This window comes from Lepidothrix coronata, unplaced genomic scaffold, assembly GCF_001604755.1.
Source record: "Lepidothrix coronata isolate B3197 unplaced genomic scaffold, Lepidothrix_coronata-1.0 Scaffold5, whole genome shotgun sequence".
NCBI classification, from domain to species: domain Eukaryota; kingdom Metazoa; phylum Chordata; class Aves; order Passeriformes; family Pipridae; genus Lepidothrix; species Lepidothrix coronata.
The window spans coordinates 11,193,824-11,216,790 of record NW_016690185.1 but is presented as its reverse complement, the minus strand read 5'-3'; the positions used below and the strand labels follow the sequence as shown (position 1 = coordinate 11,216,790).

The following is a 22,967-nucleotide window of genomic DNA, read 5'->3' as shown; positions in this document are numbered from 1 at the left end:
GCACTAACCTTTTTTTTTCTGGGGTTCTCCGACAATGATAAAATCAGAGATATCACCTTGTTTTTAAAAGTCAGAGAATTGGATAATTCTGAATAGCCTGAATTCTTCAAGACTTGATTTGGTGATATATTATGCTTCATCCTCCCAGACTCAGACTTGGGATGCTAGTGTCCTTTTTATGGCCCTTTAATCTCAATAATTTTCACACTTTTCTAAGTGTTTGCTTTAATGGGTTATATTGTGCTTACTTCCACTGAGGCAGGAGCGAATAAAGGCAGTCCATCATTTTGGACACAGGCATCTTCCTCTCCCCACTCACTTCGCACCACGCTGTTTATCTTTGCTGAGCAACAAAAGCAGAATGCTCTAAAGTAGATCAGCTTCCAGATCCAGTAACAAATGTTGTGTGTATATATGTATATGACTACGTCTCTAAATTCATATGGATATATGATCTAGCACATGATTCAAATTAAATAATTTAATTTTAAAAAATAAACCTTTCACTGTGCTCTGGAAGACAGTAAGACACAGAAGGGCTCAGGGGTACATTTTTTTCCATCTGCTTTAGGACTAGAAAACTGCTTATAACATCAACTAATTAAGATGTGCAGATCTCAGAGGAGAAAGTAACTGACTATTATGAACATACAGTCATTAAGAAGCACCCAGGACTACCTTTAGCAACACAACAGAAGCTGAATAAATGACTTACAATAATCAAGTAAATTTTCTTCTTGCTTCTCCTTTCAGGAATGGGTTTTCTGCAAAGGTTGCGCTCATTCATAGATAATCACCGAGAAACTGGATGCTTGAAAGAAATTTACAAGAGTAAATGCAGACAGAAAATCATAGACAGGTATTCCATAGATTCCCAGGGTTTCATTATCAGAGCAGATATGACAAAACAGGTAGAAGTCACAGCCTGTTCACTATGTTTCTCTAAAACCCATTAGACTATCAGTGCTGTCAGAAACTACAATTCATCTGAGTCAGAGTGATATCATGAAGAGATAGTGGGGTTCACAGTCAGCTGAAATCAATCTGTCCCCATGGCAGTCTGGCTCTGCCTCTGCCCTTACACAGGTAAGCCTTGAAGCAGACCAGGTCTCTGATTCAGTACCTGTTTTGTGCTACTGTTGGTTGTTTGCTACAAGTGTTTGCTGCTGTAGCTGGTTCTGTTGATGGGTTTTTTTCCACTGCTTAGGGAGTAGGACTGTGGAAGAAAGGGTGGGAAGAAAGAAGGGAGAGGCAATCTGTCCCTTATGTTGGTAGGCAAGATTTAGTCATCTTACACTGATTATGAGACCAGAGACTAAAGCATTGCTGTAAAGGGATATAGGCGCAACTGTAAATATCAGAGAGTTCTTAATGACTTCCAGAAATACCCTAACCTGTTCTACCTGCAAAAGGAAAGTGAACAGTAAAATGAAGTATTAAGATAAGGCATGAAAACCTTGCAAAACTGTCAGTCTATATAACAGTGAGATAGGTCAACATTCTTATAACAATAACAATGTCATAAGAATAAAAGTATTCATTCCAAAATTCAGTGGACAAGAAACAGGTGTATTTTCTTCCTTAGCAGAATGACCAGAACTGTTTTCTAGGACAGTAAGTAAGAGCCCTTCACTACAGTGTTAATTATAAGGCATATAGATTTAGAAAGTATAATAAGAATCTAATGTCCATTTCATTAATTCCTAACCCCCCTAATATATTGTATTCACCTGACTCCTCTACCCAAGAATCAAAGAGTACTGACATTTAATTAAGTTATAAATCTAATCCTCTTCCTAGTCTCAATAAAGAAATAATAAAGAGCACTTGTTTGCTGGAGATAATACAATATGCTCACATCATATATCAGAGTGCTTCCCATCTGTTAAAATGATAATGAATTCTCTACAGGTGCCAGATGAGTTTAACTATATTGTACCCTCTGTGTGATAGTAGGTGATCTTCCTATTTTTCATTCATATATTTTTATTTGAATCAATCAAGACCGTTGAAAAACTAGTGACTACAGTAAAGACAGTAATCACAACAAATTGGAGCAACATTCCTTCAGGGTGGAATAGAACATGCTTAAATTTAGAACTATTTCTCAAAAATGCTAAGAAATGCACTCTGTAAAGAGTTAGGTGAAGTACTTCTATACGCTGATCATTTCAAAACTGCACTTACACAGCAAAGCAATCCACTTCTCCATGAAGGCAGGTCAGTGAAAATACTATGCTATGGAAACTGTAGAGGTTATTACTGAAAGTAGTATATTCCATTAAGTTCACACAACAGTGTTATACTCTCATCTTGGACGCACAGTTTTAGCTCACTGTTTTCAGAATTATATTGGGCAAACATTTAAGACCTCCAGACAATCAAGACAAGTAGGTAGAAGACATAGGAATATTTTTCCCTGTGATAACTGAGTTAAAAAGCAGAAGTATACTGATCATTGTTAGCCAAGTTAAATATTGTCTTTACCTTGAATTTTTACCTTTGCTTTCTATAAAAATTAATTTCCCAGAAAAAAAAGACTGAGCAAACGGTGGTTGTGACAACTGAGTAGAGATATCCCTAGTTACAAGAGCCAACAGATCTATACCACAAACAATTGCTGTAGCAAATACCAGCTGGCTTTTATTAAACACGGCATGTGCCATAGACACAATGCTCCTAGAAACTCAAGTGCTCATAAGCTGATCCAGTTAACTTTATACAAAAAGAGTAAATTACAATGGGACTCCAAGTAAAGTGTTGATTGGTTTTGAACAAATTTTGACAAATTCAGAAGGAAAGTAGTTACTGAAATCAGCCAGACTGGTGTTTTGGCTCTCAGGTAAGGCAGACTTTTTTTTAAACCAACAGCACACAAACGTATACCTTGAATGTGGGAAACCTTTGGAGATAATTCCAGACACAGCTGGATTAATGGCAGTGTCACCAAAATGATATTATAAAAAAACCCATAACCAAGGAAACACAGTGGGGAAACGTATGTAATGGAACAGTGAGCGTAGGAACAAAAGATAAGAATGAAAATGGGAAATAGGGTAAGATTCTGAGTAGATGTGCCAAAGATAGATAATACCACACTAAACTGATATCTATTTTTGAAATAATGATTTTCAGGACAAAATATGCAGTAGATTTCATCTGCTCTGACTTCAGCAGAGTATTTCATATAGTAGCACATTTGAAATCATTCCCTAAGCTGGAGAAGAGAATTCAGAGGAAAAATATGCAAATTGGGCTGGTAGGGAATGTATAAACCTTCAGGTGGGTCATCAGTGGAGTTTTTAAAGGATCTGATGCGAAATAATCTCACCAAATGGCATTTATTGTCAGATTTAAGAAAAATGTACACTTGTGCTGATGCAATTCTCAGAAGTGACTAAGGGTGTGGCTAAACAACATGTCTTTTCCAGATCAGTAGTGTTCCTTTGAAACAAATCTCCAAGTTGGCCTCACGTACCACACTTCAGTTCATACCAAAGAGCAATCTCACAGTACACACTGGACTCCTTTAACAGAAAAATAAATGAGGAGATGTCCTCCAGGAGCCCATAACATATTCCAGTGGCCAACCAGCCCACGTGTGAGCTAATCAGGCAAACTCTCTAAAATGCAATCAGGATGGACAATGAGACCTTGACAGCAAGTACAGATCTATTCCTGTTGGGTTGCACTGACTGCCCATTTAGTCAGAGTAGGTAAATGTCATCGGTATAAAAGAGATCAAAAGGAAAACTGAATTGTCTAGTGAGCCAGAATGAAATGGAATATAATGTTGAAAGTAAAAAAACCCATATAATTAAGAGGCTTAGAACAGATACAGTATTGTCTACAAAGTAGGAACTAATTGTGAGAACAAAAAGATCTAAGTGCTAAATTGGTTGTACAATGAATCATAGCATGGCTCTGAGCAAATCAAGTGATGAATTTTTTTAAAAAATATGAAAAACACACCTCCTCCCCAAAACATCAATATATTTACAATAGATATTAGGTTATTCCTGGAACATTTTTTTTAACAGGGGAGCAGTTGAGATCACAGTGCTGATAAGAATTGCCAACTGATAAGGGAAATACATTTACTGGCAACTCATAATTTTTGTAGTTTGCAAAAACAGTATTAGTGAACTGAAAGACTTAGTGGGATTCCTAAACAGATTAGATGTTTCTGTGAATGTTATCCTGAATAATTAAGCTAGCTGGAATAAAAACTGATAAGAGGCACCAATGGTTTATGTTTCTTCCTATGGACAACTCACAGTGATGGTAAATCACTCTTCTCTAAAGCATTATCTACTTGAATTAAAACCAAGACAACAGATTAGACATCCGTATATTTTGTTAAATACAGCAGGGTCTTATATTTCAATTTCAATGAAATTTTTTTTGTTTGGTTGGGGGTTTTTTGTTGTTTTTGTTGGTTGCTTGGTTTAGGTTTGGGTTTTTCTGGGTTTTGGGTTTTATTTGGTTTGAGTTGGAAAGGGACCTTGAAGATCATGTAGTTCCATAACTCCTGCTGTGGGCAGGGACATTTTCCACTAGAGAAGGTTGCTCAGAGCCACATCCAACCTGGTCTTGAACACTTCCAGGGATGAGGCATCCACAACTTCTTAGGGCAACATGTTCCAGTGCCTCACTACCCTCAAGTAAAGAATTTTTCCCTAATATCTCATCTAAGCATAGTCTCTTTCAATTTGAACCCATTCCCCCTTGTACATGCTCTTGTAAATAGTCTTGCCCCATCTTTCCTGTAAGTTCTCTTCAGGTGCTATGTCACCCTGCAGCCTTCCCTTTTCCAGAGTAAACAATCTCAATTCTCTCAGCCTTTCCTCATACCTGAGATTCTCCATGCCCCTGATCAACTTGGTGGCTCTTGTCTGGACTCAGTTATCCTAAAATAAAAGTATTCTAACCATCCCATTTCCATTCCTTATGAAACTTGGGGTTGTAATTCTGCCAGCTGTCATTCAGATAAATAATCCTATTAAAAACTGGGGTTTACTGAATGTGTAAAATACTCCAGTGAAGTTAATTTGAAATACCGAGTCCTAAAGTACAAATTGCCATATAACAAATGTCACCTGTAAGTTAAACATGATAGCTATGATAACTGCAATTAATTCACTCCTGAGTTTAATCTGAAAAGGTTTAAACAAAGGGCATGAATTTACCCTTGAGTAGCTAAATTGTACTAATTGAAGTACTCCTATATTACAATGGCTATTTATTCCATTTGCATTGTCATATACACATGCACAGTCTTGCTAAAAGATTTCTACTTGCTCACCACAATGCTGTATGTAGCAGGAAAATTAACCAAAAAAAAGGGAGCGCTGGGAAAATGAAGGCAAAAGTTCCTGGAAAGAGTCAGAAAAAGACTCATATAAAGAAATAACTTAAGAGCATAATACTAAAGCAATTCAGGAACTCTACAAGCTGCATGAAAAGCTTTTCAGGGAAAAAACTACTTTTGTAGGTTAGTCCTATTTCCCAAATTTCACTCAGCATAAACTGAAGAACTAGCAATGCTGCATTTAAAGGATAATCAGAATCAACTTTAGGTCTAAGAATGGCACTCTGACATGCTTGCAAAAAAATTTATTTAGGTAATATAAGAGGTAGGACAGTTGTTGATGTCTACCTCCAAAACTAGCAGCCTCAAAAATTTTGCTCAGTTAATAGCATTAAATTCCATTTTCTTTCAAAACCAGACTGGGGGGTCCAGCTCACTTTCCCATCCTTTACACAGCTCCAGCCTTATGACAGCCATGTGGGTGGATAACACTGTACTGAGGTCCTTTTGTTGCTGAGAAAGCTAATGCCTTCCCATCCATTAAGCCATGTGCAGTTGAGCAGCTGGAGCATTTGCCAGTCCCTCCTGCTGAATTTGGCGCTGCTCTGCAAGAAAGGGTTTGGTTCATTGCCTCACAGGGAGAATAAATTGGGCTCACCGGGGAGTAGTTAAAGTATCAACCTGGCAAGAATCCAGTCCCTGTTTCAAGGATTTTATTCAGCAGCCTTTTACAATTTCATGTAAAATACAGAGTCAGTTCTGTAAGAGACAGTGTAACGCAGCATTTATGCTCTATCACTCTATCTAGCAGAGTCCTGCTCTTTATTTCCTGATGAAACTTGCCTAATAAATGAGCTTTGCCCAGGAGGGTGGGACGGACCTAAACATCAGTCTGATCCATAGCCAGTGACTAAGATGATTACCTAAAAAGTAGAAAATATATTTTTTAATAGTCTTAGGCAAGCTCATTGTGCAAGCAGTTCTTTCTTTCTGGAGTTATTATAAACAAAGGACTCATTTCCTCTGGACAGACGTAAGGTTTAGCTTATTCCATGAAAAGGCTTGAAGTGTAGCTACACAATTATTTCCTCTCATGAAAAAAACTAGTCTTAAACTTCCTGACTTTGGCTTCTTTTTCACCCTAGAGTGTACATGAAAAACTCATTGTGGGGCTGCACAAAGCATCAATAATGGAAATGAAATAATAAGAAAAAAAGTCTGTGAAGTGAATCTGCAACTGATTGTATAAGATATTTATACCCTAAAGATACAATTTAAGTTTAAGACATGCTCTTATCTTCATCAGTTCCTTACCTGCCAACTGCACACGGCTCACATTTTGGCCACTGTAAGATTCCTGACTCTCCCCATGTATGAAGGGACCGAAGCACCTCTCCTATGAGGAATGGCTGAGTGAGCTAAACTGTTTAGCCTTGAGAGTTCTCAGAAGGATCTTATCAATATGTTTAAATATCTAAAGGAGCTGCAAAAAAGAAGGAGCCAGACTCTGGAAAGAGACTGTTGCCCAGTGACAGGACAAGGGGCAATGGGCACAAACTGAAACACGGAAGGGTCCCTCTGAACATCAGATAATCTCTCTCATTGTGAGGGTGACCCAGAACTGGCACAGGTTGCCCAGGGAGGTTATGGGGTCTCCCTCTTTGGGGTTATGCAGAAACCATCTCGACATGGTCCTGGGGCCCTGCTTAAGCAGAGGGGTTGGACAAGATGACCTGCAGAGGTCCTTTTCAACCTCAACAGTCCTGTGATTATCTGAATGAAAGCCTACCTTTTAGGGTAATTGGGGAATATTTTTGTAGTTGGTCTGTCAACCACAGAGTTTCTTTGCATGGTGCTATTTTGACTCCTTAAGTTGGTAGCTTTACGTTGGTAATTTTTTTAATTTTAAATTTTTAAATTGGTACATTTTTCACTACCTGTTATCTATGTTAAAAGCTCATGCCCTGCTATACTTACAAAGGGACCATCATTCTCACATATGATAGTATGTGAAAAACAGTATTTTAAGCTATTTTTTAATGTAGCTATTAAGGAAATAAAATGCTTGCATCATTAATGTCTTTTATAGTGTTTTCTATTTTTATGAGAATACTTACTGCCAAACTAAAAAGAATGGGATGTTCTTTCCATACCAAAATTCCCTGTATCAAAACCACTTTGAATATATTTCACATTACATGGGTAAAAAAACCATTCAGCCTTTACATGTGTAGGCATGTTCCTGAAATTAGTCATGACAAAATAAGAAGTGGCAGGCTAAAAAATTAAGTACAATGGTATATACAACGCTATGATACGTAATCATACTTTGATATGTAAGATTTGAGATCACAGAGGAAAAAATAGGTCTTAAAACAGATATGTGTAGATAGACATTTTATTGCAAAAAATAGCAAATGTCTTAAGAACACAAACCAGAAAGTTATTAAAAGCTTCATAGCAAAATATTTAGCCAACTCTGTTACAATATATAGGCTTGAGGTTCTAACAGTTAACACTATGCCTCAACTCACTGAGCAAGTAATGCTCCTGATATATAAACATTGCACAGTTGAAATATGGAGCAGAATATTTAAAAAAGGGAGAGGGCATTTTTATCTTTGATCTTTCATAGCCAAAGTAATTGAGGAACAACGACACTTTAAAAAGCTTGATTCTTTTTGGGAAAAGCCATTAAAAATAATTCCTGAGTATTTAGGTTAAGTGAATATACCAAATTCAACCAAGTAAGACCAACATCCTCTTAGGAAAGCCTAGCAGCTTGAAGTGACATTCTCTAGCATGGTGTCAAGGCAGGGCCACGGCCTAAATACCTTAATGAAATACATGAAAACCTTCTGATATTGCACATTCAAATTCTCCTTCTCTTTAACAACAGCCTACAACTGTCAACTGTGAAGCCTGCTTTGCTGAGAAAAACATTGTTGTAAATGTCGCTTCCTTTTGGAAAATCTTGTAACGCAAATTGCCACAGCTAAACCTTCAGTGAACCATTACACCAATATTTATGTGAAATATATAAATCAAAATTTTAGGCAAGAGGCTTTTTTACAATATTAGTACACATATTGAATTGTATGCTTTGTGTCAGTATTTTGAACATAGAGATCTAGTTATTTAGCTTCTCACTATAGTAATAAGAGGCAATATATTAATTTTCCATTATTGTCTTCAGATGCATGCCCCAATATCATCTTATTATACATCGTTTCTAAAATCCGGTCAGCATTCATCATGTTCCTATGATTTTAATCGAATCTTTCTATCCTGATTTTAAAACCGCTGCCAATCAAAGTGGTGTAGAGAACTGAATTTTCAGATTTCTTACTTTATATATGCTTTTCCAGAATTACGGGATTAAGTTACAATGGATGTAGAAAGATTATTGTACGAAGCATAGTTAACAATTCACAACACCGGTATTCAGCTCGATCAACTACAATGAATTCACAAAAAATTGTTTTAATTATACCCACTCTTTTCTATCCACCTACCCCAATATGTAAACAAGTTTCTCATAATGACAGTGGCAAGACTGCAGTTCAAGACATACTGCATATGAAAGACAACACCCAGGAATAAAGGCTTGGATTTGACAATTCCAGTATGTGCTCCTGGTCACTTCCCATTCTAGACCACAAGCTCTGTTTTCAGACTCTTGCAGTCTTTAAAGAAAGACAACTTGCAAGTAAGTAAATTGAACTTTTTTTCCTAATGCAGTCTCCTGGAGTCAAAGTGATAAAAAGTAACATGCTTATATAGAACAAAAGAAATAATGATTTGGGAATAATTGGAATCAGTCATAACAAAACTGTCTGAGCAATGATAATGTACAGTATTGCAGCTGTGTGTTACTACAACAAGAAACCCAGCATTACAAAGGTGAAGATTTCTGTTTGCACAAGCCAATTTTAATGGGCTATTAAGCATTTGGTTAAAAACAGGCTGGTACAGTCTCACTGAAAAGGAAACACTTGTCAAAATGCTTTTTTAAAAAATACTGTATGACATCTTCTAAATTGTAATTTAAATATTAAAATCTTGTTTCAGAAGTTCCTCGCTTCAGGTTGTTACTCAAAAACTCATCATGTTCAAAACTCAAATTATTATGAGATCTTGATATCATAAGAAGCTTTTCCTTATTAGTAAAGTCTTTCTTGACTGCTGCTTGTGGCACAAGTAACCTATCCATTGGATCCTCTTTGTTTTCTAGCTTCATATATCCTTTACTGTTGCTTCGATCCAGTCTGGGCCAGCTGGGGTGTTTCCTTTGTTCAGCTTGGACAGTGAGCATAGATGGACCCCTGTCCAAGTCCAAGGACTTAGAATGAGAAGACAAAAGATGCAAAGATGTGTTGGAACCGAACTGTTTCCTGGCAGCGCCAGGAGATAAAAGCTTTCCTGTGCTTGGCCCAAGAGTCATAGAAGATTTGAACTGATCAGATGGAGTGTCCACAAATGAATTGTGTCGTGGCAGCATGGGAACGGCCGGTCTGTAGGATTCATTGGTATCAGTTAGTGGAATGGCCAGAGAATCCATTGACAGATTTCTAGACTGACCCCTAGCGATCTCTGAGTCCTCAGTTATGTTGTCTATACTGGGCTCATCAATAACACAGTTATTCAGTTTAATTACTGGCAGTGTGAAAGCACTAATAGAAGATGATACAATGGATTTTGTTTCACACTTTATAGAATTAGTGCTTTTGTCATCTGAAGCCTTGCTGGAGTGAGGGTAAAGTCCAAAGACTGAACCAGATTGTTCAGTCAGCAGAGGTGGCAGGAGGCTACCAGTGGTTCTTTCTTCATTTAGGGTAATCTCATCTTCTTCAGCAGAACTATCCATTTTAAGATTACTCCTGAAGCCAGAGAAAGGCGCAACCGTGTTCGCAGCCAGATGTGATGCACATGAGCTCCCACTGTGCCTGAGTTCGCCTTCCCCCAACAAGCCAGTGAAGGCACCACTCAGCTGCTTTTGTTCCCTGATCCTCAGGGTGTGGATGTCTATTACAGTGGAGTATATGTCTCTCATGTGTATTATTTTTGTTTCTTTGTCACGGTTTTCATGCAGAATGGCATTTGCACAAATAAAAATGAAGATTCCAATGCCCATAGTAAAAGGGCCCAGCATTTTCATCTTATCTGAGTGCACATGCTGTTCAAAGAAGCGAAGTAAAATGCCTCCTTGGCTTCTCAGGATTTGGGTTTCATTTACAGATAGATTATCTTCAGATCCTAAAAGCTGTTCCTTTTGGGGCCAGTATCCAAGGATGGCCATTGCAATTCCAAAGAATGCAATAAGCACTCCCAAAACAAGAAAGAAACCTGACGGAGAATAAAGACGGATTTTGCCTCTGACAATTACTACATCTGTCCTCGGCCGGCGTCTAACTGGTTTTTTCTCCTCAGAAGCTGGTGCTGTGGCAAGATTTACATGTTGCTGAGATCTGGCAGAGTCTTGCCTTTTTAAGGCAGCCAGTCCTGTTATGACTCCTCCGGTTGCTATCATACTTCTATATTGTGCCCTGGAAAAAAAAGAAAAAAAAGCAGAAATAGTGAGGCAAAGGTTGCCTTGGCAAATATAAATAGCATTTTGTTAATATGCAAATTTCTTGATAATTAAAATATTCCTGACTTTTAAAAAGCTACTACTATAGCTTAATCTAGTTGTGACATAGTAGCAGTTTTGAGATTCACACGGCATCTTAAAAAAAAATTCCAGAAGACTTTTTTCACTGTAAATACAGGTAACAAAGCTTCCATCAGTGATACAGACAGTAACATAAATCTAGTGCTCTTGGTGGTGATATATCAGGACTAAAGATGAAAATATTCATAAGTCTTAACAGATGATTTATCTCTGCACTGGTCTGCAGCAAAGTCAATAATATATTATGACCTTGTTGATAATTTTAGCATTTTAGCTAGTTCCTTTTAAAACTACTGATGCACAGTGACTGTGAATACAGTTCATTCTACATATCCCTTTTAAGAGAGCTTTCCTGATAGATTTTGGCATATATTCATACATATTTATTCCAGCATTTAAATAAGCTTTTAATAAGTCTATTCAGATTGCCTGAATCTCAACTACAGAATCATTTTTGCCTTTACTAATAAAGCTGATCCTCTCATATCTAAATCTTTTTATTCCCCTTGTTGTTCCTCTTAGACTACAAATCAAGAACCTCAGTTTAGTTTATCAGACAAGAAATCATCATAAATTTCAAATGAATTCAAATTTTTTTATTTTTATGAGGAAATTTTATTTCATTCAAGACTTACTTTCACACTTGCTTGTCTATCACATAAGAAAGATTAACAAGCAAGGATTTAAAAGAGAAAGTCATGGTCGGTAATTTTTTATGAGCAAGAGTAACAAAACAACACAGTTCAAGACAATTGTATTTTATTTTACAAGGCATCTTAGACTTAAAAATAGTTTCTGAGCTTAATTATTTAATATTAGAAGTAATGAGAGATAATGTTGTAGAGTAAAATTAAGATACTATAATCCAGGTATTAAAGAATTATGTCCTCTTTGGTAGTGTTATTTTGCTCAGAGATAAAGGAAGGCTGACAGACTTTTGCAGAGGAAAAGGCTATGTCAAAGCCAGGGATGGTTTAAGAAGCAAAACTAAAGTGAGACTGGGTGAATAACATGAGACACTGAAAGGTGGAGGTAAAGCAAACTGGTGACTGCTTGCAATTTACAGGCACTGATTTTCATCGCATCTCAAACTTTTTCTTTTGTTTTAAATGTTAGCAGTGCACCCATTAAAAAACACCAATTGGGTCTCTCATGGTATGAGAAACAGACAGATTCCCTACCTGGACGCTCTCACAAGCAGGTGTCACATAAGCACATCCACAAACAGCAATCAGTCCAACCCACCAAATATGAAATTGCTTATGAAATTAATAGGGGATTTGAGATAGGAGGCCAACTGGAAGGACTAACCCAGAAAAAACCCCCCTAGTGTTATTATCTGCTAAACTGCAACTCAGATGACAGACAGACAACCTGAACTCACTCCTAGCACCATCATAATTAAAGGACAGAGCACTTCCTCTTTCTCTGGAAGAAAGGTCTTTAAAAAGGAAGGATTTGAAAAAGGCCTAGGATGCTACATATACAGCATTTTCTGAATTTCTGAAAGAGAAATTCATAGCCTTATTCCAAAAATCTCAGAAATTTTACTTGTAGTGTCAGGTTGCATGTTCACAAACTCCCTGGGAATTCTTAGCCTTTGCAATTAATTTCCCTTTTTAATGCTGCCTGGGAAAATTCCATAGTTCAGTGCAAATTAATGTATTGAATGCTTCATTAAAAGCCTTTTTTTTTTTACGATGACAATTTTAAAATCCCCCAAAGAAAGTTATTCGACACTGATAGTCTTTAAAACTTTCTTATTTCCTTACATGTTTATGGGTTTCTGCCAAAACAAAAGATCATTATTCTGTAAAACAATGTTTTGAATGTCTGGACAGAAATAAACAGGACTTAGCCATTATAAAAGCTTTTGTATTTTGTCACAACTCAATTAAATGTAATTAGCTTTCTCTGTGAAATTAATTAATTATGGCATATCTTTACTGAAATCAATAATCATACAGCCATAATTTAGTTTGTTCCATTAATCTTTTCCAGTTCCCAGACCTTTGTGTGGGACAAGGAGTTTCCATATTCATGTGGTATTTTACAGGCATGCATGAACCCATCTGCTCATTTTCGGGGCTACCAAGGAACTGCACTGCTAGAGCAGTTTAGTGCTAAGTTCTCACTGTGCCTGTTGGCAGGATTTGTTATTTTGTGTACTATACTATGCTTATCACAGCTACCTGAATTGCACCAAAGAGTGAACAGAATAAACTCCCATCTTCTTGCTAAATATTTTAAACCTACCTCTAGCAAGAACTCCCCCCTAACTCTGAAAAGTAGAGCCAATAAAAACATACTTAAAAATTACTTCTTGGGGTGTCTTTCTGTGGAAAGTTCTCATTTGCAAATTTTGCAAAAACTGGAAAACCACAACTCAATTACATTATTACTTGAAGGACAGAAATTGAGATGCCTGAAAGTAAGAGAGAAAGCAAGATCTCTCACGGCACATGTCTGTCTTCCAAACCATTCTATGATTCTGTGATTTCAGGGGAACATTAATGTTAATTTTACCTACACCAGAAATTGGGCACAAGGGAGGAAAAAGTCCAGTTGCTACAATATAGAAACATATATTATACATAGAAAGAGTATCTTTCCTATTTCTTGAGTTCATATCAATATTACTAAATTTTCTTTCACTGTAAAAATCACAACCAGGTTTGTAAATTATAATTTGAAATAAGCCACGGGGTTGGTTAGGCTTATAAGCTACTTAATAATATACTAGCAGCTGAATTTTGATCTCTTCTGCATCTAATAAAATCAAAGATGTTAACAGAAGTATTGGTGTGAGATGATTTCACTTCATGCTGACAGCTTTACAGAAGCCAATTACAATGAAGTGCCTATTAAGATGGAAACCATTTTTAGAAAGTATCATATTTATTATAAAAAGGCATTGTAGATACATTTATTCTGCAAACCTGTTAGTTTTGTCACATAACAGCCATAATAAGTGCTGCTCATTAAATGCTGCTTCTCTTATTTAACTTAGCACAGTGATTACTTTTAGTCTTACCCTGAAGTCTGAATTCAAACTTCTAAACAAGCAAAGACTTAGAAGACTTTTACTCAGAGATAAATAAAGATTATGCTAAGAGCTCAGACAGTATCTCTTTAGTGACACTGTGAATGATACATGCTGGCTCTGCAAGGAAGCAAATAATGGTAAAATGGAATGCATTTCCCCCAAAAAAAAAGGGACAGGCCTGTAATTCATTTTATAAAATATAACTGTCTCACTGATACAAAAGCACCACAGCTGCCAAGGTCCTTTTGAAGAATAAACTTTGAACAATTCTCTAACCTTGTGACTGCTCCATTTGTTTCATCTTCAGCAAGAACATCAGGTCCAAAGGCCTGGACAGCTTAGGGCTTTAGTCTTGAAAGAAGCAGCGGCCCATATTTACCTCTACATTTAGCTTCACTTTGCTTTGTGCTGTTGTTATAGAACAGCTCTGAATTATCTTTGAGTGGCTGGCAGGGCTGGTGTCAAAGAAAGCCCATCTTGGCAGAGATCCTGCGAAGCAACTCCTGCTCGCTCTCCCTCTCTTGGCATTGTTTGCACAAAGAATGGCTCTTGACACTTCAGCTGTAACCACTTTAGACCGCTAGCAAGATGTACCTCAACTCTCATCTAGGAGATAGGCTAAGCTCAGTCCTCTGGATCTGGAGATGCCTTAAAAAAAATCCAGCAGCAGATGGTTGTTATGTGGCCCCTAAGCACGAAGAAAGGACAGACCCCTCAGCAGATACTACTGGTAGTGAGCCACGCAGCAAAGACAGAGAAATGGAGACAAAGGGAAAGACCTGGATAACTGTGCTGGGGAATGCCAGGTGCCCATCAAAACTGCTCTGTCACTGCCCTCCTGAGCTGGATGGTGGGGGAGAAAACAACAAAAGACCTGTGGGTAGAGATCAGGACAGGGAGAGATCACTCATCCATGGCCATCACAAGGAAAACTGACTCAACTTGAGAAAATTAGTTTAAATTATTACCAAATAAATCTTTGTAGGATAATCAAAATTAAAACAAGATCTTAAAAGCACCTCCCCCCCACTCCTCCCTTCTTTGTGGGCTCAGCTTCATTCCTGAATTCTTTAGCTCCTCCCCACAGAAGTGCAGGAGGATGGGGAATGGAGGTTGCGGTCACTTCAACCCACATCTTCTCTGCCGCTGCTTCCTCCTCGTGGGGGGGACTCCTCACACTCTTTCCCTGCTCCAGCATGGGGATCCTCCCAGAGGGTACTGTCTTTAAGGTACAGACTGCTCCAGCAGTGACCACCATGAGGTCACAAGTCTTATCAGCAAAGCTGCTCCAGTGTGGGCTCCTCTTTCCGTGGGTTCACAGGTCCTGCCAGGAGCCTGCTCCATCACAGTCTTCCCAGAGAGTCATAGCCTCCTTCAGTATGGGGTCCTCCAGGGGCTGCAGGTGGATATTTGTTCTCCCATGGACCTCCATGGGCTGCAGGGAGGACAGCCTGCCTCACCATAGTCTTCTTCACAGGATGCAGGGGAATCTCTCCTCCAGTGCCTGGAGCACCTCCTACCCCTCCTTCCTCAGTGATCTTGGGGTCACTGAGGACTGGTTTTTTCCCTTCTCAAATCCGTTATCTCAGAGGCACTACAATAGCTGCTGATGGGCTTGGCCTTGGCCAGCGGTGGGTCCATCTTGGAGACATAGGAGAAGCATCCAGAAGCTTCTCATAGAAACCACCCCTGTAACCCTCCCACTACCAAAACCTTGCCACACAAACTCAATACAGTAACATTTGTAAAAGTATGTGTAGGTAAGGAGCCATGAGAGGGGCTGCAGCCCATCTAAGAAAGAATACCAGAGCCAGAGGAATAAATTCACACAGGAAATTTGCAGACATGATTAAAAAATGGGTAACGGAAGGACATCTGCTTTTTCCTTACATTACACTGGCTATCCAGGCCAAGGCTGCCAGAGAGGTTGGAAGGGTTTCTCTTTTATCACCTTTCCATATGTGAAAAGGTTGCTCAGATGCTCAAAGATAGGATATTATAAAGGAAATTTAAGAAAGAGGGTAAAAATACCTTTCACAAACAATTTTTTTGTGAGTAACCACTAGACATTGCTAAGCAAAGTATGAGGTATTTTCCTAACCAAGTCAGAAGGTCAAACAAACCAACAAAGAAATGGTAGATTCACTCTGTGAGACAAAGTAAGGCCTTGGCAAATTATCATAGACAAACTGTAGTCCTTCTCTTTTACCAGTACATCAAGGTACTACTGATGACCAGACAAAAATATGGTGTATTTATGCCATCACCATCACTCATATCTGACTTGACAGATACATGATTGACATACAGACATATCTGCCAGCCTAGAGAAAGGAAGGGAGGCAGGAAGCAGCTGACCTGAGGACTTGCTAAAGTAGCTGCAGAGCACAGAGCAACTTGAACAGTCTCAACACATCCCCTGGGGGGGGTATGGCAGATAAAAGGAGCGACTCAGAGTCCTTCTGAAGCTAGAAATTGTCTACAGAAGTAATACCCAGTTATCCTTTGGAAGCTAAGCAAATGACAAAATTGATGAGATAAGATTTCAAGGGATTTGAGCCCAGTTGATTCACTGATTGATAAACCCAGATAGAAGAGATGTGTCGACTGCAAGAACCTATTACAGACTGCATATTTCTGTTTTAACAGCAACTGAGGCAAAAGCTGCTATTTGGACAATAGCTCTAATCTAGGCAGCTTAGGAAAATCTGAAAAATGTGTGTACAAGAACACAGACTCAACAGAAGAAATGGATTCCATAGCATGTTTTAGTGGCTCCAATTAACTTCTGGTTCTACAAACTACAAACTAGCTCTTTTTCTCTTTCACCTAAGAGACCACCACCTTAATACCCCTCTTCCCTTCCTAATGACTAGCATCTCCTTAACTGTACTGCTGTTGAGTAAATTTTTTTTCAGAGATGATCTATTAAAAATTTAATTAATCTCTCAGAAATTATTATCAACTCTCAACTTGTAGTAAGTTTTAAAGCTTGCGATTTCTATATTAGGTGCCTGAAAGCTTATCTAATTTTTTTCAACTATTTGGTACTATATAAGTTATTACTTCTACCTACAACTTAGTCTTTTGAATACATACATAATGATTTAAATTCTATTGAGATCTTACACTTAATTTAAATTCTTCACAACAAAGATGGGAAGTAAACTAAAGAATACCAGAACTGTATTTCTTTAAAATTATGTTTTATTCCCGATACATTTCTGTGTCCATTACCACTTAAAATCTTTGCAGGATACTCTTGCTTGCATAAATATTTTTTTTCTCATTTATTCTTTGAAAAATTACTGAAAATTATATGAAATTATCTGAACTGTACATGCTATTTCCCTGTAGTTTAACTCTATGTAAAACTTTCTGAAAAGTTCAGCTCCTGTGTTTCAGTAAAGAACTCAAAGTTACTGCAGTAAGAACCAGTAAGAAGTAAGTGTGACAGAACCTCATTTATATTACTGTAGCTTTTCCTATCTTACTATTTCAGCTTATTAGGAAATTTATTTCCCATCCATTCATTATCATTCAAGTGACTCAATTTCAAATTTTAAGAAGAGGACACATTTTAACATTGGGGAAAGTTTCCTTTCCCCTTGATAACCCTAAAGTCCTAGAAATAAAGAAGATGTGCAAAAGACTGTTTACTCACAAAATATTTCCCATAATTAAGAATGCAAATGATAAAATAATGAGAACTGATGACATAACTGAGTAAACAAATCAATATTAAGCTCTATTTAACACATGTATACTTTCTTCTGATGTACAGTATATACATATCAATATGTTATCTGTGCATAGAGGTTGTCATCTGGTACAATCTGTTCTATTCCAAAGGCAAAAATTTGCAACTTTATAGGCCCAAAGGGATTAACAATTCTGATAGACGGAATACAGCAACAGCCAAACAGAGGGCAGTTTCACAAGAAACAGAAAAAATCATCTCAATTTACGTTTTTATTTAGCAGTTTAACAAGCAGCCTGCTCCAAGTGCCTAGCACACCAATGGGACTACCTTGCAATGCCTCTCTCTACATATCCATTCATCAGAACATGACCTGGTTAAACAGATTAAAAAACAAAGCAAGCAAGCAAGCAAGCAAAAGTCAACTTTTGTATTCATGATTATGAAGTATTTTGAGTGCACTTTAACTGACATTAGGCAAGAAGAAAGCGTGTGGAATATGGTACTAAAAATCTTCATAACTTCGGCTGGGATTTCGAAGTCATGCAAGCAAAAGCCATGGATGGGAAATTGCACAACTATTTAAAACATTAAACCTTTGAAATTACCCAGTGAAACCAATCCATTTGGGTTCAAATTCCCTTTAAGGTGTCCCTTATAGGCTCTAAAGAGATAAGATTAAGGACTAATCACGTTCTTTTAACCTCTTGGTTGCCAGTCAGATTGTGGAAGCAGGCCAAATTGTGCAAGCAGTTGCATAGCATAAAAAGGGAAAGACAAGCAGCACACAGGTCAGGCAACACAAGAGCACCAGGGTGTCTGAGTGGCAGACATTAAAATGTAGACATTAAAAGCTGAGGTTCCCTAGATGTTGGTAGACCATGCAGCTACAACAAACAGTCTGTATTTGATTTACCATAGTACCATGCTAAATAGTAAAATATTTGCACTCATAAGTTAAAAATAAAAGCTAGGTATTAAGGAAACATCAAAATATGTTGGGAAATTTGAAGTCTGACAGTGATATAGTTGTTTAAAAAATCTAGATCTGGCAGTGGTTTTCAAATCTGCACTATACTGGTCCAAGCAAGACCATGGGGGCCCAGCAGTTATCTCTGCAGAATCTGTGAAAGATAGCAAGGCGTGGCACATCAGAACTTCCTTTAAAAATCTAAAATTTTTACTGCTTTAAGGAATCCAAGGGTGCCACAAATTATGAAGGATAGAAACCCACTAATTTGGAATGGATTAAGAGGATGAACTGAGCACACTTTGGGAACAAAAGAGAAGCAGCTCATTGTTCTACTAAACAAGGTTGGATACTCAAAGAAACTAAGAAGGGAAAATGAACTTTTAAAAAACAAGACTAGACTTTAATGAGAGTTAGGAGATCTCATTTTTATATAGATTCTATAACTATACAGTGTCACATTATTTTGAAACATATGCAAAGAGGTACCTTTGCATTGTGCAAAGCGGCACAGTTCCTTTTTATTGAAGTGACTGATCCAAATTTCAGTTGTGGCAAGTATTTGAAGGAAACACATTGAATCCACACTCGATATATCAAATCTCTCTTTGTACTCAGATTCATTCTACTTCATTAGCAAATCTGGATCATGGCACTCCCTATCATGACCATTATGACTGTCCACTACCTTGTGTTAAAGCACAGTGAGGAAAGTCCAGGTATGACTGTGAGTAACCAAACTTCCTAATCTAGCTTTCCTTAAGCTGTTGCACTGTCTGCATAATGACTCAGTGGAAAGGTTATAAAATTACACCAAATCACAGAAATTACAATAAAAAATCTTTGACCCTCCACTATTATTTGGAGGGGGGAAAAATAAAATGCCAGGCAACAAAATAAAAGAAAACAGGAAAAAAAGAAAACAAAAATAAACAAACAACAACAACAAAAAACACCACAAAACCACCAAACTAGTCCTATAAACTTATACTTCACTACTATTGAGCAAAGCTCCCAACTGGACAAGGAACAGACCTTAGTTACAAGGATATAACTAATCAATACCCAAACTTTAAAAGTAATTCAGTTTGTGCCAGCAGTAATGCAACCCCCTTTTTCCTTTAGAGCTCTTTTCCTCTGCTCCACTGGGAGAGAGTTCCTCCCTGTATCCAGTCTGCACTTCTCCTGTTGTCTCAGGTCCTAACACTCTCTGGCACAGTGAAGAGCTTGGTTCTGGCTTCCTGATCACCCCTCTATAGGTACTGGGGGGCTGTTGCTCAGTCCTCCTGAAGCCGCCCCTTCTCCGGGGCTGACCCAGCCCTCACTCAGCTCACCCTTTTCCCAGGCGAGAGCTTCAGATCCTGGCCTCCGCAGGCACTCCACGCTGAACTTGCTTCAGTCTGCAAACGTCCTTTCTTCATATTTTATTAATGTGAAAGTTATTTTTTGAAATCACCTGGGCTTTTCTTTAGCTCTAAACTAACTTGCAATAATCAACCAATAACTAGAAAATATGAACTAAAACTTGCAACTTTAGAAATAATGATAAATATAATTGTAAGGGAAGCAAGGATACCTGCTACCCAGATTCAGGGAATGCTGTGACTGCATACTTTAAATCACAGAGAAAAAAAAAACCTTTTGAATGTCTTCATCATTTACACTATCTGCCATATACATTAATTATTCCAACTATTATGCCAAGGTCAAATGTAAGGTGAACATCCAGCAACACTGCATAAAGATGAATGCCTGAGCTGCTTTATCCTCTTTGCTATTATTTCTCCTTCAGCCTGATCCTTTCAGTGGGTCATATATTGTAATTCTGTGCAAAATCAGCAACATTCAATATTGGCAGCATTACACAGAGCTCGTTAGCTACTCACAAAAGCACAGAGCAGACATCAAAGAGAGAGAGAAGGAACCTGAGTTTCTATATTTTGTTTTCAAGATACTGCTCTATGACTTGGCCTAGATTTGGTCTGCCAGCTTTTGCTTGACCCAGTTGAACTCACTTTTAAATTTGTTCCATCTTCAATGTCTACTGGCACACTGCAATAAATCAGATGTGAGTCTACAGAAGTTCATGGATTTTATCAACATAAAACTCACGCAAAATGAGGTTGGTGCCACGTCTTGTATGTCAGGAACAGCTTCCCTATCACTATACAGTGAACCAAACATATTCTCAGGTCACAAAACACCTGATGTCCTGAATTCCCAGCTGTCCTGCTCTCTCTAGCTGGACCATCTTAGTTAAAGTCCTACATGATGCTCTAAAGATACACAAGATCTCAGGCACTGGACGTACTTATTTGTGGAATGCCTACATAACCTCTGTATCCAATGTATTTATTAAATTTAGAGATGTAACTTGTTTTCAGAAGTGTGCACCAGTAACTTCTTTACTTATGCACAGAAATTTTCACTTCTTATGCACAGATATGTCATGTCTTTTTCCAAAATATATTACAGAACTACAAAAAAAAGAAAGAGGGAGCTAAAAAAAAGAAAGGGGAAACAAAAAATGGGAAGTAGCTTTATAAGATTTGAATAAAAGTTGTTTAAAATGTGATTGATTAATAAAGGGTTTTAATTTTCTTCCTAGAAGAAAAAAAGCCCAAACAATATGCACACAGGAAAATAAAAGCTGGATATATGAGGCTTTACTGCTGGTTTTATTTGCTTGCATTCTCCAGTTTGCCTGAGCTTTTCTACTAAAAAACAGCTAGGGTTTTTTTAGCCTAAACTGAGCAAGGCGATAACTGTCCTTTAAAACTGAAGTGACAAAATCTGTTTCTAAGCTATTTTAGCACTTTAGTTTGTGTAAACCCATTTTCTAGTGAAAATCAGTACTACAAATGGAAGCAGATACTGGCTGTATAGCCAAAGATTCATAATTATTTTAGATACATTTGTCCATTCACATTGTTAGTGTTCATATTCTGTAAATAGAAAAGAGCCTGGGTTATATACATCTACAGGTGAAATAACTAGACTATTTAAAATCTTCTATGCCATGCAATCTGTCTGCTTTCAGTATAAACAGAAAGTAAAGCATTTTATTGAAAATAATCACTTTATGACCACAATCTAATTTAAAATGTGTAAGCATGTGGATCTTTATGCATTTATTCTAGCTTGCTTTTTTTGTTTTTTATTTTTTAGACTTTACTAAGAATAAAAAGTATTCTTTTAAAAGTAAGAAACTGAACACTTTGAGATAATACTATAGCCCAGCAACCTAGAACTGAAATCCAAAATTCATAGAACTAATGTGAATTCTGAAGCAAGCTCACACAATGCAGATCAGAGTATTGAACAGTTATCAACCACAAGTCATGAAACAAATTTTATAAAGGTCTCTAGATGCTTCTGAAAGACTGAATGTGTAAAAGCAGAGTAAAAGACATGTTATCTGTCATTTCCTGCAAAGCAAAGGCATGACTAAACACTCCAGGGCCCAGTGTGCCAGATAAACTGTTTCCTAATAAAAACCAAACATGAAACAAGAATAAAAATGTAAGGAAATATCTTAATTTTTCAAGCACTAGGATTGCTGGTTCTTTACACCTGAAATTTTGAATAAAAAAGTGAGAGACACTTGGTGTTGAGGTATAAGCACAAGCAATGCTGGAGTGATCTGGCTACCATTTACACTCACATCATCTAGCTGAACTAGCAATATGTTATTTGATTTGATCAGAGGCAAAATCTCCAGCTTGGACATACACTTAATATAGGCAGTGACCAGTGTCCATATGTGCATTACATGCTCAGTTGATCAAGTTATTTAGCAGGTTCTAACAACTGTAATTTCCCCGTATATATAAGTCCAGTTACTGTAAAATCAAATAGTATCAGGAAAAAAATGAAGTAGGTATTTCAAAGAAGGCTTAAGTAATACACATCTTAGATATGAAATCAAATCTACTTACAACTAAGAAGTCTGAGCAGCACTTTCCCCCTGACCTAAAAAATACTTCTTGTTCTATATAAAATGTGCAAACTCAAAGCAGCAGGCATTAGCATGCTCTGCTGTCAAGAGACCTAGGACCAATTTTTTCAAACACAAATAACGCAAGAGTCTAACTCTGAATAGTACTTAGGTATCTACATTGTGTACTTGTATTTGAAAATCTCAATGCATGACAGACGTACAAAAATAATGTTAAGTGCCCATCTTAGCAGAACTTAAGGACCTAGGACCAAAAAGTAAATGTTAAAGTCACAAACAACCCTGCTACCTGTTCATCAAGCCTGGCAGCA

General features: G+C 37.5%; 1 protein-coding gene across 2 annotated transcripts in view; it reads right to left on the bottom strand.

Moving 5' to 3' along the window:
• Positions 1 to 7,380: 7,380 nt before the first annotated feature.
• Positions 7,381 to 22,967, bottom strand: part of TMEM200A (transmembrane protein 200A) — a 52,141-nt gene continuing 36,554 nt past the window's right edge. For both annotated transcript variants that reach the window (XM_017827337.1, XM_017827328.1), the window contains exon 2: positions 7,381 to 10,857. In XM_017827337.1, coding sequence (XP_017682826.1) covers positions 9,366 to 10,841 — 1,476 coding nt within the window. In that variant the 5' untranslated portion in view covers positions 10,842 to 10,857 and the 3' untranslated portion in view covers positions 7,381 to 9,365. The remainder of the gene's footprint in view (positions 10,858 to 22,967) is intronic.